At 45.6% G+C, this 17,261-nt stretch overlaps 1 protein-coding gene across 2 annotated transcripts in view; it reads left to right on the plus strand.

The window, feature by feature from the left end:
* The first annotated feature begins 649 nt into the window (after positions 1 to 649).
* LOC126175911 (alanine aminotransferase 1-like) overlaps positions 650 to 17,261 on the plus strand; it is a 107,906-nt gene continuing 91,294 nt past the window's right edge. The window contains exons 1-2 of one of the 2 annotated variants that reach the window (XM_049922979.1): positions 650 to 862; positions 951 to 1,399. In XM_049922979.1, the coding sequence (XP_049778936.1) occupies positions 1,100 to 1,399 (300 nt within the window). In that variant the 5' untranslated portion in view covers positions 650 to 862; positions 951 to 1,099. Of the gene's footprint in view, positions 1,400 to 17,261 lie in introns of both variants that reach the window. The other variant, XM_049922978.1, reaches the window with a different exon arrangement.

Raw genomic sequence — 17,261 nt, forward strand, 5'->3', positions numbered from 1 at the left:
CAATTATCGTTGACCTTAATTGTATGGAAAATACAAAAATAGCTGCAGGCACGCAGCATTTATTCAACGTAACTCTTTTGTTTCCATCTGTGAAAACAGAAAAAAAAGCTGGAGTTGTGCTATTAAGTTTCTTCATAGGAGCTAAATAATTTTATTTACTCAAACACAGCAGAAACATTCGTACATTAATGAAATGTTGTAGTACTGGTTTACTGAAAAGTAATACTGATGTCGTAGGCCAAAAGTTAGCGCATTCTTTGAATCTAAAGAAATAGGCCCGCGAGCTTCATAATCGTACAGCATGCACTCTTATTCTAAATCGTAAATAATGATAGGTTTAAAAAGTAGCCTGTGTCCCCACTCCCTATCGAAGCGTAAACTTGTCTTGTGTACTCTAACGTACTTACGGCCACAAACAGCAACTTGCATATTAACAGAATAAAAACATATTGCAGCAGGAAATGCACTTTCTCGTACCCTTATGAAATATGGCTAAACTCTTTTGGGATATAGTACAAACTGTAAAGACACATTGCAAAATTTTCTCATACATTTCATCCATTTCCGAAATTTCTGAACTGCCGACTTCTGAATTACCGACTTGTTCTGCTTCATAGCACACGCGGAAGCCTTAAGTTTATTCTGTGATTTTATTTCAGTGGTGTTCGTAGTATAGTATTGTGCAGGGCAGGAGATGGCACATTGCCAGAAAGGTTATCAAGTGCGGACTTTGACATGTCCGGATGTGTCCTCAGACATAAATTTGGGAATTTGGTTCTCGCACTGTTTTTACGGGTGTAAGATCAATTACCTGTAATATGGGTGAAGTGACATCTCGAAAAAGTATACCCGCGCACTAATGGTGATTGACGATAGATTGCAGTGCTTGCGTATCTGTATTTTGTATTTAAGTGATCCAACAGTAATCAGTAAATTTCCCAATATTTCAGACTGATTTATCTGTTGAGTGACGTGATCCCCTATACGCGCTATTCATCCGTTGAGGTTAGGCACGACTTCCTTTCTGCGACATATAGTTGTAATTCTTAACCTTGGAGATTGAAATTAGTGACATTGCGTTAAAATTATAAGCACAACCATGGCTGGAAGCAATCTGTTACTTTCTGTGCGGTACCTTATCGCGCGCAATGTTATCCCACTAAATGAATGTGCAAACAGACCGGTCGTACTATTTAGAGATACCGGAGCAATTTCACCTCATTTTCCTCGCACCATGGCGACAGTCAACAGCTTGGGCGGCGACGATTCCAACAAGTGCGCGAAATCTAAACGATGTGTGACGCTAGAAACATTAAATCCATGCATAAAAGAAATGCAATATGCTGTTAGAGGGCCGCTTGTTATTCGTGCATCGGAAATCGAAAAGGAATTGGAAAAGGTAAGTTGACAGCTCACATTTAGCTTCTTGGAGTATACATGTATGCTGCCTGTGTTCTGTTATTCTCTGTAATCGTCACGGATTTGTAGTATAGGCTGACTTCAGTGTGTCGTAAATGACATATAAATGGGAAGGAAGTTACATAGGAATTATGTAAATCATTGCGCACACTGATGTGGGCGTGCCGAAAATGTTACTCCATGTTTAAAGTTATGAGAAGAAATTTTGCGTAGATACTTATCATATGAGATACGAAGTTCTATTGTAACTTGAAAGTCGTAGTTTTCTGTAATCATGGAGTATCGTGAAATGATAGGGACACCATCGAGGATTGTTTATGTACACAGATGGAATAAGGCTGGTTAAACGTCACCACCACGTTAATACAAATGTGGTGAAGAGGACGACAAAAAATCGCATAGATTTATAGTGGAGTTTATTTTGGGGTTGCGTAAAATATACTTTTGTTGATATATTGTGACAAGCTGTGGGCTTCATGTTGCGGGATTTCTTGTGCTGTAGTTGATGTAAATTTTTGTTTTGAAACTAACATATTAAAGAAGAAAACCGCGTACACACATTTCGTCCGTGTTATGAAGTAACTGTAGGCTGCTAACAGAAGAAACTTTCGTAACAATTAGATTGAAGTTTAAGATTTTTTGCTTTTAATTCAGCTATGCTATACTGAAGCATCTTAGCGCATCTTTTTTATACTACACAGTTTAAGTTAAAAGTAATGTTTAATGTACAGAGCTCATCTATATCTGACTGTAATCCCCCCTCGCTCCTATCCTCTCCTCGCTCCAGGGAACAATATTGCATACCTTCACTTTAAGGAGATATGAAGCCTTTAGAAATGAAAAGTAACCATAATGTGTCATATGTCAGTGACTGCTAATATCATTTATTCTGTGTTACACAATTTTTCCCTACACAAATTCATTGATATGGTTTAAGAAATAATCATAGAGAGATGGCCTATATATGAACATAAATTACTGCGAGGTGTTGCAATCTGTGCCATTGTTTTCATGAGACACAGTGAGAATTAATGTTTAGGATTGATCTGTGCAGTTAAAAAAAAATCTGTGTAGCCATTTAGTGAACTGATGTTGGTCTGTGTCCAATGCCTCCTTGCTAATCACCTCAGAATATTTTGTTGTGCACTGCATTTACTCTGGAAGTAAGAGTTACTGAGTGCCACACCTTGCATTTATCATAGTTGCCGAGCTAATAATGAACTGTTACGTTAATGCCAGGGTTTCTTAAAAATTGCAATCTATTTTAAGGAAAGTGGTTTTAAAAAATGTAATTCACAATTCATATAATAAAATTAAAACTCTATATGGAACAGTTAAGAACCAGAATATTACTTATGGAATGTGACATTTACTTTTTAAAAAGAATGGAAAAATAATAAAAAATTGGAATTCAGTAATGAACAGATGTATTTATCAACCCTGGCAATAGCTAAGAAATGTATAGAGACAGTTACAGGCATAAACCAATACGCTACATAAAAGAAGCAGTGAGCACATATCTGCAGATCACAACTTTGTGTTCTCAGTGCTCTGCCCAAGACATTCTTAATGTAGTAAATCTCTCAAAAACGAAAACTGACATATAGTGGTTTATAACTGAAATTACTAAAATCTTTATCACATATGTGATTCATCATCATGATGGTATGTATCTCCAGGCAAGCTAAAATATGGTATTGTGGGGTCCCTTTACAAGAGAGATAATAAGGCAGATATTAATTATTTCAAAGTCTCACAACTGATTTCATCCTTCAGGGCAACAACAAAGATTGTGCCTGCAAGAACAGTAATATACCTACCCTGAAATAAGGTACTTGATAGTAAGTCTCAATATGGATTTCAAAAGTGACTCTCAGAATCCTATTTTTCAGTTCACAAATCAAATTGTGCAAAATTCAAATGCCAAAACATCAACTGACTTTTTCAGTGATTTGGCAAAAGCATTCAATTTGGCAGTTCAGTGTTTTCTTAGAGCAGCTCAGATGACTTTGTATATGATGATGCTGGTAGAGTGTTTTCATCTTCTCTAACGAAAAGAAAGCATCATTTAGGCCTAAGAAATACTAGGAGAGTGCACAATGAATCAGCCTCTTCGTTAGGTAGAATATACACCTTAGGTGTATTACAGGGTGTGATATTGGTCATAATCTTGGTTACAGGGTCGTTTTGGCATTCTTATGATTAAATAGCTAAGTAATAAAAAAATGGCAAGGTGGAGATATTGAACTACAATCCTACTTCATCGCCTAAAAGAATGAGGAAGGGGATTGTCAGTTCCTGATTCAAAGAAACGTTCCAGAATTTGCTTGAAATGGTCAGTGGAACTAATCAAAGCTTAGATTGAGAAGGCCAGGTGGGGAATTAAACACCACTACTGATAAATGTTACTTAAAATCCGTCTTGATTGCAATTTTTTTTTTTTTTTCAATCAAGACGGATTTTAAGTAACATTATAAAAATCACTGATTGCGGTTATCCCGTAAGACATTATGTCTGTTTTTGCAAACTACTGATAAACATAGTTACTCAGGATGTAGCGCAATTAGAGTTTGCACTATTTTACATAAAAATAACTTAAGGTTGTTATGCTTGAAATGGTTAAGTCAAGATTTCTGTTTTCTATAGCCTGCAACATTTGAGTCACAGCTAAGGCTGCTCACCAATGCATGACTAGAGCTATTAGTAAGAGGACTGATAATGTAGACTCTGCCCTGATGAGGATGCTCTGCTACACCAAAACATCACTATGAACTTAAGTATACCAGCTACAGTGTGATATTGGACGTATGAAATCTTGGTTCTGGTGACACAGATTTATAGCATAGCCCATAGTCTAAGTTAGGTTGAATAGTCATAATTGGAGTTGATAAAGCCAATGAATGAATGTGAGTGCCAAATATAGTTTCTGGTAATGAATTGACCAGTAAACATTACAGAACCATTCCATCGTGTTTGATTCCGCGGGCAAAATCATAAATATATTTTAAGAACGGTGTTGGGCCCAGCATGTTTCCTTGAGGGATTCTGCCCTATCATTCGCAAACCAGCTTTGGAATGGTTTACATTCAAAATCTGACACGCCCAGTGCTCATGCTGGAATCGTTGACTCTCAGAAAGGTAGCTACAAATCTGTACCAATTGACATTTTCAATCAATTGTTCGTCATTATCTATTTATACTTTAAGGTATTATACACTTCATTTTTTAGGACTTAGATTTTTTTGTCTGCATCTTGAACAAAATTGTTTGCTATGTGTGTTTGTCAGTGAACTAATTTTCCCAGCAGGAAACTGTTCAGTAACCTCATACTAAGAAAAACTTTGGCATATGGTCTGACTTATCTAATGTCTTTCACAGTGACAGCTTCTCCTAGGGAATGTAGGTTTCGTTTGCTTTGTGTAGATTATCTTACATGGGATTTGTTGTTAATTTATTTATTCATTCCTCCAAGTTACATTTAGCTGTGACACAGGATTTGTTATATAATACAACAAAAATAAAAGGCTGCCCACTCGTGACTGTGTGAACATACATCTCCTCATCCTCCCTTTACACAGTACTTGCAAAAGCATTAAATTGTGCTCACACATTGTAATGTGACAAATTGTTGTTGCTGCACTTTTGTTATTAAATAAGCTTTAATTTTGTAGTACACATTACTTATGAAATATGTTTAAACTGCATTTTAAATAGATATATTTTAGTAATCTTTTTCCTCTCCTTGGACAAATTATTATGCACTTCAGTTTATGTTTTATTTTTTCCCCTTGGTAAATGTTAATCCAGACTGGCTTTTGTTCTATAATTAGCTATAGAACTATCAGTAAAATACTGACTAATGGCTGCCTTCTCTAAGCACGGAACACAAACTCTACTCAATGATAATAAATAATTGAATAAATAATCACTTGACAAATATTACTGAAGCTGTAATTTGTGAACAACAAAATGGATTCACCTCGGGATGTTCATGCACTGTGTGTTTTTTTACTGGGAACATTATAGAAAAACAGAAAATTTAATATATAGAGACCCTTATGACCTTTTTCAACCTTGAGCAGGGTTTTGACCATGTGAGCTGTGATAGTCCTGCAAGATTGTCTGAATGTTGATATTCTTATCTCCTAATAGATATAATGAAAAGTCTTTACAAAACTACACACATTGTAATAAATAAGTGGGAATCAAGTGGAAGAAATAATTATTAACAAAGTTATATGACACCGATTTATACGGTAGTATTGGCTGAATAGGAAGAGAGATATTGGAAGACTTCAGAAAAGATGGAAATGCTTTTGTTTGCAACTTGGGAACAGGTAGTAGCCTGATCCTGGAAACGAAAGTCGTGCTGACTTAACTAATAGTTTTTCATGGTACGCACAACAGATTGACAGATGTACTCACTTCACACAGGAAGGATACCCAGAATATTAAACAGGTCCTTACGTGAACCCTGTCCATTTTTAGCTGTCATTCTTGTGCCTCTTTTCAGTATCCTTATTTTGTGCCTTTGGTCCCCAGAAAAGAATCTCATAGTTAAGAAAGGAGCAAACGTAGGAATAATATGTTCACACACACACACACACACACACACACACACACACACACACCCTAGGGAGCCTCCCCTGCGGGTCCGGGGGTTAGAATAGGCCCGAGGTATTCCTGCCTGTCGTAAGAGGCGACTTAAAGGAATCCCTCCCCTTCAAGGGGGTAGTTAGCGCCTGCGTCCGGAGATGGACGGTTCCATGACCTATATTTGCAGTCATTTTGGTTTTTCATTTCTTCTGGTTTCTTCCTTCCTTTGCTTGGTTCCTTTCCTTGTTCTTCTACATCTCACTGTCTTACTTACTCTTCTCCGTGCCTTCTCTGGTCTCCACCTCGGCGTTTGAGACTGCCTGTCCTTTCTCTCCCTCTTTCCCTTCTTTTTCCTCTTCTTTCTTCCTCCCTGTGCGTGCCTGAAGGCCGACCCACGCGTTCGCATGCGTAGCCGGTGACGGTGTAACGCGTAATTCCCCGCCCTGGGTAGACAAGTAAGGCACGCACGTACCCTCTGGTAAAGGCCAGGCCCAGGGAGGGGTGATTGCCTGAGCTGACACCTTCTGACCATGTCGATCGGTCCCTCCGTCCGTTTCTCGGGAGGTGTGACCTGAGGTGTAAACATTCACCTAAGGCGGGAGTGCCCTCTGAGAGGGTCCCCACAAGAAAGGAGCACGCCATCGGAGACGCTAGCAATCATGGGGGATTCCTCCACAATGGATTTCTCTCCTTCTCTCTCGACTTCTGCCCAAAAACGGAAACTTGACCAGCCACCAGTGACAAAGGTACTACCGCCTGCCCCACAGTTCCTCGTAGTTTCTCGATCTGAGGACGGAAAGGATTTTTCCTCTGTCAACCCTTTCGTTATCCAGAAGGGCGTAGATGCCATAGCCGGATCTGTCAAGTCTTGTACCAGGTTGCGTAACAGTACCTTGTTACTAGAAACTGAGAGCGCCTTTCAGGCACAAAAACTGCTACGGGCCACACTCCTGTACATGTTCCCTGTCCGGGTGGAGGCTCGCCGCACTTTGAATTCATCTCGTGGTGTGGTATATACTAGATCACTCGACGGATTGACTGATGAGGAGATTCAGTCTTTCCTCGCTGAGCAGGGTGTGACGGCTGTCCATAGGGTCATGGAAAAAGGTCAACAATGACCTTGTACTGACTCAGACACTTTTCTTGACCTTTGATAGTGTTCAGCTACAGTCACGCAGCAAAGCGGGCTACGAGGTTATTTCTGTTCGCCCCTATGTCTCGACACCTACGCGCTGCTACCAGTGTCAGCGTTTTAATCACCCTCGCCAGTCTTTTTCCAATGCGGCTAAACGTGTCACTTGTGGCAGGGATGCCCATGAGGGTGACTGTCCACCTCCGTCTCCTCGCTGTGTGAACTGTCAGGGTGACCATGCAGCGTCCTCCCGTGACTGTCCCATCTACAAGGAAGAACGCTGTATACAGGAAATTCGGGTCAAAGAGAAAGTGTCCACCTCGGCTGCTCGCAAGCTATTTGCTAGTAGGAAGCCCACGCTGCTCCCTGCGGGGAAATACAGTACTGTCCTCGCCTCTCCTCGGACTACCAGGGAGGTGGCGACGCAGACATGTGATCTGACCTTCAGCACTATGGTCGTCCGTTCGGCCAGTGCTAAGATCGCCTGGTCGACGTCTCCTCTTCCTCCTGTCACCCCTCAGACACAAGCACCTTCATCAGCTTCTGCCAAAACGAAGACCCAGAAGTCAGATGCACGGGCCTTCAAGAAGGAACCGTCCCGTGCAGACTTCCTACGTACCTCGAAATCCCAGCCATCGACCAGTACTTCCACTAAATGACCTTCCAAGAAGGCTCATAGGAAGCACAGTTCTCCTTCTCCGCCACGGCGCATTTCTACTCCTGCACCACCCAGCAGTTGCTGCCGCAGGCCGTCATCCGTTTCGCCTGGCCGCACTGCTGGTAGCCGAACATCTGGCAGTTCACCGGCGGAGGAAGCTCGCCCTCCCGGCCATCTTAACAAGATGGCCGATGAACCTATGGAACCAATGGACGATGACTGTCTGCCTGCTGATAGCGGCGGCAGTGCTCGCTCGAAGCCAGGCCCTCAGCGGCCTTCGAGGTGACCCCTTCTTGCATCTTCTTTTTCTTTTTCTTCTCACGATGGCACTTATTCACTGGAATATTCGCAGCATTCGCTCCAACCGAGAGGACTTGAAGTTGCTGCTCCGCTTGCATTGTCCGCTCATCGTAGCCATCCAGGAAATGAAGCTACACCCATGCGATCAAATTGCCTTGGCACACTAAACCTCTGTGCGTTTTGGCCTACCCCCTGTGGCAGGTATTCCGGCTCATGGAGGGGTTATGTTGCTGGTCCGGGATGATATTTACTACAATCCCATCACAGTGCACACCGGCCTGCAGGCAGTTGCCGTTCGAATTACTCTCCCCACTTTTACATCTTCCATTTCTACCGTTTACACTCCATCGTCGTCTGCTGTTACCAGGGCAGACATGATACAAATTATTGCAGAACTCCCTGCACCATTTTTGTTAACTGGGGACTTCAGTGCTCACCATCCCCTTTGGGGCTCTCCAGCATCCTACCCGAGGGGCTCCCTGTTCGCAGACCTTTTCAACCAGCTCAATCTTGTCTGCCTCAACTTTTGGACACATCTCACACCTATTCCCATTTAGAACACTCTATATGTACTACCCAACTTGCACGCCAGTTTGAGTGGTATGCACTTTCTGATACATATTCGAGTGACCACTCCCCGTGTGTTATCCATCTCCTGCATCATACCTCCTCTCCGTGCTCAACTAGTTGGAACATATCCAAAGCAGACTGGGGCTCTTCTCTTCCAGGGCGACCTTTCAGGTTCAAACCTTCACAAGCTGCGATAGTCAGGTCGCACACCTCACGGAAGTCATTCTCGCTGCTGCTGAATATTCCATCCCTCACCCTACTTCTTCTCCACGTCGCGTACCGGTCCCCTGGTGGACCGCAGCATGTAGAGACGCTTTACGTGCTCGTCGACGTGCTTTAGGCACCTTTAAATGCCACCCTACAGTGGCGAATTGTATCAATTATAAATGATTACATGCGCAGTGTCGTCGTATTATTAAAGAAAGCAAGAAAGCCAGCTGGGCTGCTTTCACAAGCACCTTCAACAGTTTTACTCCTTCTTCTGTTGTCTGGGGTAGCCTGCGCCGGCTATCTGGCACTAAGGTCCACTCACCAGTTTCTGGCTTGACAGTCGCGAATGACGTCCTTGTGGCCCCTGAGAATGTCTCCAATGCCTTCGGCCGCTTTTTCGCAGAGGTTTCGAGCTCCGCTCTTTACCACCCTGCCTTCCTCCCCCGAAAACAGCCAGAGGAGTCTAGGCTACCTAACTTCCGCTCCTCGAATCGTGAAAGTTATAATGCCCCATTCACCATGCGGGGCTCGAAAATGCACTTGCCCAGTCACGGTCCTCCGCTCCAGGGCCTGATTCTATTCATATTCAGATGCTGAAGAACTTTTCTCCTGCAGGTAAAGGTTTCCTTCTTCGTACTTATAATCGCATCTGGATTGAGGGACATGTTCCCGCATGCTGGCGCGAGTCTATTGTTGTACAGATTCCTAAGCCGGGGAAGGACAAGCACTTGCCTTCCAGTTATCGACCCATCTCGCTTACCAGCTGTGTCTGTAAGGTGATGGAGCGAATGGTTAACTCTCGTTTGGTTTGGCTGCTCGAATCTCGACGCCTACTTACCAATGTCCAATGTGGAATTCGTAGGCGCCGCTCTGCTGTTGACCCTCTGGTTACCTTGTCGACCTTCATTATGAATAACTTCTTGCGGAAGCGCCCGACCGCAGCTGTGTTCTTTGATTTGGAGAAGGCTTACGACACCTGTTGAAGGGCGGGCATTCTCTGCACCATGCATACATCCCCCCATGAACCATGGACCTTGCTGTTGGTGGGGAGGCTTGCGTGCCTCAGCGATACAGATGGCCGTACCGTAGGTGCAACCACAACGGAGGGGTATCTGTTGAGAGGCCAGACAAACATGTGGTTCCTGAAGAGGGGCAGCAGCCTTTTCAGTAGTTGCAGGGGCAACAGTCTGGATGATTGACTGATCTGGCCTTGTAACATTAACCAAAACGGCCTTGCTGTGCTGGTACTGCGAACGGCTGAAAGCAAGGGGAAACTACAGCTGTAATTTTTCCCGAGGACATGCAGCTCTACTGTATGATTAAATGATGATGGCGTCCTCTTGGGTAAAATATTCCGGAGGTAAAATAGTCCCCCATTCGGATCTCCGGGCGGGGACTACTCAGGAGGACGTCGTTATCAGGAGAAAGAAAACTGGCGTTCTACGGATCGGAGCGTGTAATGTCAGATCCCTTAATCGGGCAGGTAGGTTAGAAAATTTAAAAAGGGAAATGGATAGGTTAAAGTTAGATATAGTGGGAATTAGTGAAGTTCGGTGGCAGGAGGAACAAGACTTTTGGTCAGGTGATTACAGGGTTATAAATACAAAATCAAATAGGGGTAATGCAGGAGTAGGTTTAATAATGAATAAAAAAATAGGAGTGCGGGTTAGCTACTACAAACAGCATAGTGAACGCATTATTGTGGCCAAGATAGACACAAAGCCCATGCCCACTACAGTAGTACAAGTTTATATGCCAACTACCTCTGCAGATGATGAAGAAATAGATGAAATGTATGACGAGATAAAAGAAATTATTCAGGTAGTGAAGGGAGACGAAAATTTAATAGTCATGGGTGACTGGAATTCGTCAGTAGGAAAAGGGAGAGAAGGAAACATAGTAGGTGAATATGGATTGGGGGGAAGGAATGAAAGAGGAAGCCGCCTTGTAGAATTTTGCACAGAGCATAACTTAATCATAGTCAACACTTTGTTCAAGAATCATAAAAGAAGGTTGTATACCTGGAAGAATCCTGGAGATACTAAAAGGTATCAGATAGATTACATAATGGTAAGACAGAGATTTAGGAACCAGGTTTTAAATTGTAAGACATTTCCTGGGGCAGATGTGGATTCTGACCACAATCTATTGGTTATGAACTGCAGATTGAAACTGAAGAAACTGCAAAAAGGTGGGAATTTAAGGAGATGGGACCTGGATAAACTGAAAGAACCAGAGGTTGTAGAGAGTTTCAGGGAGAGCATAAGGGAACAATTGACAGGAATGGGGGAAAGAAATACAGTAGAAGAAGAATGGTTAGCTCTGAGGGATGAAGTAGTGAAGGCAGCAGAGGATCAAGTAGGTAAAAAGACGAGGGCTAATAGAAATCCTTGGGTAACAGAAGAAATATTGAATTTAATTGATGAAAGGAGAAAATATAAAAAAAGCAGTAAATGAAGCAGGCAAAAAGGAATACAAACGTCTCAAAAATGATATCGACAGGAAGTGCAAAATGGCTAAGCAGGGATGGCTAGAGGACAAATGTAAGGATGTAGAGGCTTGTCTCACTAGGGGTAAGATAGATACTGCCTACAGGAAAATTAAAGAGACCTTTGGAGAGAAGACAACCACTTGTATGAATATCAAGAGCTCAGATGGAAACCCAGTTCTAAGCAAAGAAGGGAAGGCAGAAAGGTGGAAGGAGTATATAGAGGGTTTATACAAGGGCGATGTACTTGAGGACAATATTATGGAAATGGAAGAGGATGTAGATGAAGACGAAATGGGAGATACGATACTGCGTGAAGAGTTTGACAGAGCACTGAAAGACCTCAGTCGAAACAAGGCCCCGGGAGTAGACAACATTCCATTTGAACTACTGATGGCCTCGGGAGAGCCAGTCATGACAAAACTCTACCATCTGGTGAGCACGATGTATGAGACAGGCGAAATACCCTCAGACTTCAAGAAGAATATAATAATTCCAATCCCAAAGAAAGCAGGTGTTGACAGATGTGAAAAATACCGAACTATCAGTTTAATAAGTCACAGCTGCAAAATACTAATGCGAATTCTTTACAGACGAATGGAAAAACTGGTAGAAGCTGACCTCGGGGAAGATCAGTTTGGATTCCGTAGAAATGTTGGAACACGAGAGGCAATACTAACCTTACGACTTATCTTAGAAGAAAGATTAAGAAAAGGCAAACCTACGTTTCTAGCATTTGTAGACTTAGAGAAAGCTTTTGACAATGTTAACTGGAATACTCTCTTTCAAATTCTGAAGGTGGCAGGGGTAAAATACAGGGAGCGAAAGGCTATTTACAGTTTGTACAGAAACCAGATGGCAGTTATAAGAGTCGAGGGGCATGAAAGGGAAGCAGTAGTTGGGAAAGGAGTAAGACAGGGTTGTAGCCTCTCCCCGATGTTATTCAATCTGTATATTGAGCAAGCAGTAAAGGAAACAAAAGAAAAATTCGGAGTAGGTATTAAAATTCATGGAGAAGAAGTAAAAACTTTGAGGTTCGCCGATGACATTGTAATTCTGTCAGAGACAGCAAAGGACTTGGAAGAGCAGTTGAACGGAGTGGATAGTGCCTTGAAAGGAGGATATAAGATGAACATCAACAAACGCAAAACGAGGATAATGGAATGTAGTCAAATTAAGTCGGGTGATGCTGAGGGAATTAGATTAGGGAATGAGACACTTAAAGTAGTAAAGGAGTTTTGCTATTTAGGGAGTAAAATAACTGATGATGGTCGAAGTAGAGAGGATATAAAATGTAGACTGGCAATGGCAAGGGAAGCGTTTCTCAAGAAGAGTAATTTGTTAACATTGAGTATAGATTTAAGTGTCAGGAAGTCGTTTCTGAAAGTATTTGTATGGAGTGTAGCCATGTATGGAAGTGAAACATGGACGATAACTAGTTTGGACAAGAAGAGAATAGAAGCTTTCGAAATGTGGTGCTACAGAAGAATGCTGAAGATAAGGTGGGTGGATCACGTAACTAATGAGGAGGTATTGAATAGGATTGGGGAGAAGAGACGTTTGTGGCACAACTTGACTAGAAGAAGGGATCGGTTGGTAGGACATGTTTTGAGGCATCAAGGGATCACAAATTTAGCATTGGAGGGCAGTGTGGAGGGTAAAAATCGTAGAGGGAGACCAAGAGATGAATACACTAAGCAGATTCAGAAGGATGTAGGTTGCAGTAGATACTGGGAGATGAAGAAGCTTGCACAGGATAGAGTAGCATGGAGAGCTGCATCAAACCAGTCTCGGGACTGAAGACCACAACAACAACAACATGCATACATGGGGCCTTCGCAGCCGCCTCCCTCTTTTTATTCATTCCTTTTTAATGGATCGACAGTTCAGGGTACGTGTGGGTTCTATCCTGTCAGACACCTTTCGCCAGGAGGATGGGGTGCCACAGGGCTCAGTTTTGAGCGTCTCTCTCTTCGCCATAGCGATCAATCCAATAATGGATTGCCTCCCAGCTGATGTATCAGGCTCCCTTTTCGTGGACGATTTTACCATCTATTGCAGCGCGCAGCGTACATGTTTCCTGGAGCGCTGTCTTCAGCGTTCTCTTGACCGTCTTTACTCCTAGAGTGTCGCCAATGGCTTCCGTTTTTCTGCCGAGAAGACGGTCTGTATTAACTTCTGGCGCTACAAGGAGTTTCTCCCACCGTCCTTACGACTCGGTCCCGTTGCTCTCGCATTCGTGGAGACAACAAAATTTTTAGGTCTTACATCTCCACATGTCATATTTGGCTGCCCGTTGTACCCGTTCTTTAAATGTCCTCCGTGTTCTTAGTGGTACGTCGTGGGGAGCAGATCGAACCGTCCTACTTCGCCTATATCGGTCGATCATCCGCTCCAAGCTGGATTATGGGAGCTTCGTATACTCCTCTGCACAGCTGTCCATCTTATGCCGCCTCAACTCCATACAACATCGGGGTTTACGTCTTCTGATCGGAGCGTTTTATACTAGTCCCGTCAAGAGTCTTCATGCTGAAGCCAGTGAATTGCCACTCACCTACCGGCGCGATATACTGCTTTGTCGGTATGCCTGTCAGCTACTGTCAATGTCCGACCACCCGTCTTATCGTTCCTTTTTTGACAACCCTCTCGACCGTCAATACGGGTTGTATGTCTCTGCCCTGCTACCCCCTGGAGTTCGCTTTCGTCACCTCCAACACCTTGATTTTTCACTCCCTGCAACCTTTAGAGCAAGCGAGAGCAACATGCCATCTTGGCTCCAGGCTCAGGTTCGCGTTCACCTTGACCTCAGCTCGCTCCCAAAGGAGGTTGCCCCCAGTTCGGTATACCATTCCCGTTTTGTTGAATTTCGTTCGAAGTTCATTAATATGACCTTCATTTATACAGATGGCTCTAAGACCAATGACGGGGTCAGGTGTTCTTTTATTGTCGGGGCACAAAGTTTCGAATACCGGCTCCATGGCCATTGTTCGGTCTTCACAGCTGAGCTCTTTGCCCTCTACCAGGCTGTTCTTTACATCTGCCGCCACCAACATTCTGCTTATGTCATCTGCTCCGATTCCCTGAGTGCCATCCAGAGCCTAAGTGATCCGTATCCGGTTCACCCTTTCGTGCACCGGATCCAACGCTCTCTTCAGCAGCTGGTGGACGACGGTTCTCCGGTTAGCTTTATGTGGGTTCCTGGCCATGTCGGTATCCCTGGGAACGAAGCTGCAGATGCCGCGGCCAAGGCTACGGTGCTCAAGCCTTGGACAGCTTCTTGTTGTGTCCCTTCATCAGATTGTAGCAGGGTCATTTGTCGGTGCATTTTATCGCTGTGGCATGCCGATTGGGCTGCACTTACGGACAAAAAGCTTTGGGCCTTGAAACCTCTTCCCGTGCCTTGGACGTTCTCCTCATGCCCTTCTCGGCGGGAGGAGGTCGTTTTGGCCCGATTACGAATTGGACACTGCCGATTTAGCCATCGCCACCTGCTGACGGCTACGCCGGCGCCGTTCTGCCCATGTGGGCACTTGCTGACGGTCCGCCACATTTTAACGTCCCGTCCGGATTTTAATACACTGCGTCTTGATCTTGGCCTGCCATGTACTCTAGATGCCATTTTAGCGGATGACCCAGGAGCAGCTGCTCGCGTTCTTTGTTTTATCAACTTGACAAACCTGTCTAAGGACATTTGACTATGCTGTTTTTTTTAATCCTTTGGCTGTCAATCTGTCTTTTATCGTGTTTTCCCCTTTCGTTGTTGTTTTAAACTTGTGCCTCACGGTGCATTCCTAACATAGTTGGGCGCTAATGACCATCGAAGTTGTACTGCTCTTTCCTTATACTGTCCTTTCCCTGTACCGCTCTTCCCCTGCACTGCTCTTTTCCCGTGTCGCTCGTTCCCTGCGCTGCTCTTTTCCCGTGTCGCTCGTTCCCTGCGCTGCTCTTTTCCCGTGTCGCTCGTTCCCTGCGCTGCTCTTTTCCCGTGTCGCTCGTTCCCTGCGCTGCTCTTTTCCCGTGTCGCTCGTTCCCTGCGCTGCTCTTTTCCCGTGTCGCTCGTTCCCTGCGCTGCTCTTTTCCCGTGTCGCTCGTTCCCTGCGCTGCTCTTTTCCCGTGTCGCTCGTTCCCTGCGCTGCTCTTTTCCCATGTCGCTCGTTCCCTGCGCTGCTCTTTTCCCGTGTCGCTCGTTCCCTGCGCTGCTCTTTTCCCGTGTCGCTCGTTCCCTGCGCTGCTCTTTTCCCGTGTCGCTCGTTCCCTGCGCTGCTCTTTTCCCGTGTCGCTCGTTCCCTGCGCTGCTCTTTTCCCGTGTCGCTCGTTCCCTGCGCTGCTCTTTTCCCGTGTCGCTCGTTCCCTGCGCTGCTCTTTTCCCGTGTCGCTCGTTCCCTGCGCTGCTCTTTTCCCGTGTCGCTCGTTCCCTGCGCTGCTCTTTTCCCGTGTCGCTCGTTCCCTGCGCTGCTCTTTTCCCGTGTCGCTCGTTCCCTGCGCTGCTCTTTTCCCGTGTCGCTCGTTCCCTGCGCTGCTCTTTTCCCGTGTCGCTCGTTCCCTGCGCTGCTCTTTTCCCGTGTCGCTCGTTCCCTGCGCTGCTCTTTTCCCGTGTCGCTCGTTCCCTGCGCTGCTCTTTTCCCGTGTCGCTCGTTCCCTGCGCTGCTCTTTTCCCGTGTCGCTCGTTCCCTGCGCTGCTCTTTTCCCGTGTCGCTCGTTCCCTGCGCTGCTCTTTTCCCGTGTCGCTCGTTCCCTGCGCTGCTCTTTTCCCGTGTCGCTCGTTCCCTGCGCTGCTCTTTTCCCGTGTCGCTCGTTCCCTGCGCTGCTCTTTTCCCGTGTCGCTCGTTCCCTGCGCTGCTCTTTTCCCGTGTCGCTCGTTCCCTGCGCTGCTCTTTTCCCGTGTCGCTCGTTCCCTGCGCTGCTCTTTTCCCGTGTCGCTCGTTCCCTGCGCTGCTCTTTTCCCGTGTCGCTTGTTCCCTGCGCTGCTCTTTTCCCGTGTCGCTTGTTCCCTGCGCTGCTCTTTTCCCGTGTCGCTCGTTCCCTGCGCTGCTCTTTTCCCGTGTCGCTCGTTCCCTGCGCTGCTCTTTTCCCGTGTCGCTCGTTCCCTGCGCTGCTCTTTTCCCGTGTCGCTCGTTCCCTGCGCTGCTCTTTTCCCGTGTCGCTCGTTCCCTGCGCTGCTCTTTTCCCGTGTCGCTCGTTCCCTGCGCTGCTCTTTTCCCGTGTCGCTCGTTCCCTGCGCTGCTCTTTTTCCGTGTCGCTCGTTCCCTGCGCTGCTCTTTTCCCGTGTCGCTTGTTCCCTGCGCTGCTCCCCCCTGCGGGTTCGGGGGTTCGAATAGGCCCGCGGTATTCCTGCCTGTCGTAAGAGGCGACTAAAAGGAGTCTCACTTGTTTCGGCCTTATGTGATGGTCCCCTCTCGGGTTTGACCACCATCTTTCTAAATTATTCCGAAGAGCGAGCCAATTGGGGAAGGGCGCCTTACATGGTGCACTGTATCCGTCGTGCAATTAGACCTTTAGCCGTCTTCCTCGTCGTTGCAATGGTGTCCCGCTCGTTTTCGATCTCTTGGGCGATTACCGCACTGCACTCTGCAGTGTTTCTTTTAACTGCGACGACGACCTTGGCCATTTTTGCACCTAAGATCCAGCACGGTAGCCAGCCCGTTGTGGTGGGGCCGCCATGTACCCTCTTGGTTGTAGCCCCCTGACAACACAGGGATCGCTCTACTGATGCCTGCGCCGTTCACTCCCCACGTATGCCAAGGAGTAGATGCCCATCTCCCTGGGGCATCAGGACTCCCGGCAATGGCCATCCTGCCAGGTGGCTATTGCTGCGGCTGGGTGGCGCCCGTGGGGAGGGCCCTTGGTCGGAGTAGGTGGCATCAGGGCGGATGACCCGCAATGAAGCG

This window comes from Schistocerca cancellata, chromosome 3, assembly GCF_023864275.1.
Source record: "Schistocerca cancellata isolate TAMUIC-IGC-003103 chromosome 3, iqSchCanc2.1, whole genome shotgun sequence".
In the NCBI taxonomy this organism is placed as follows: domain Eukaryota; kingdom Metazoa; phylum Arthropoda; class Insecta; order Orthoptera; family Acrididae; genus Schistocerca; species Schistocerca cancellata.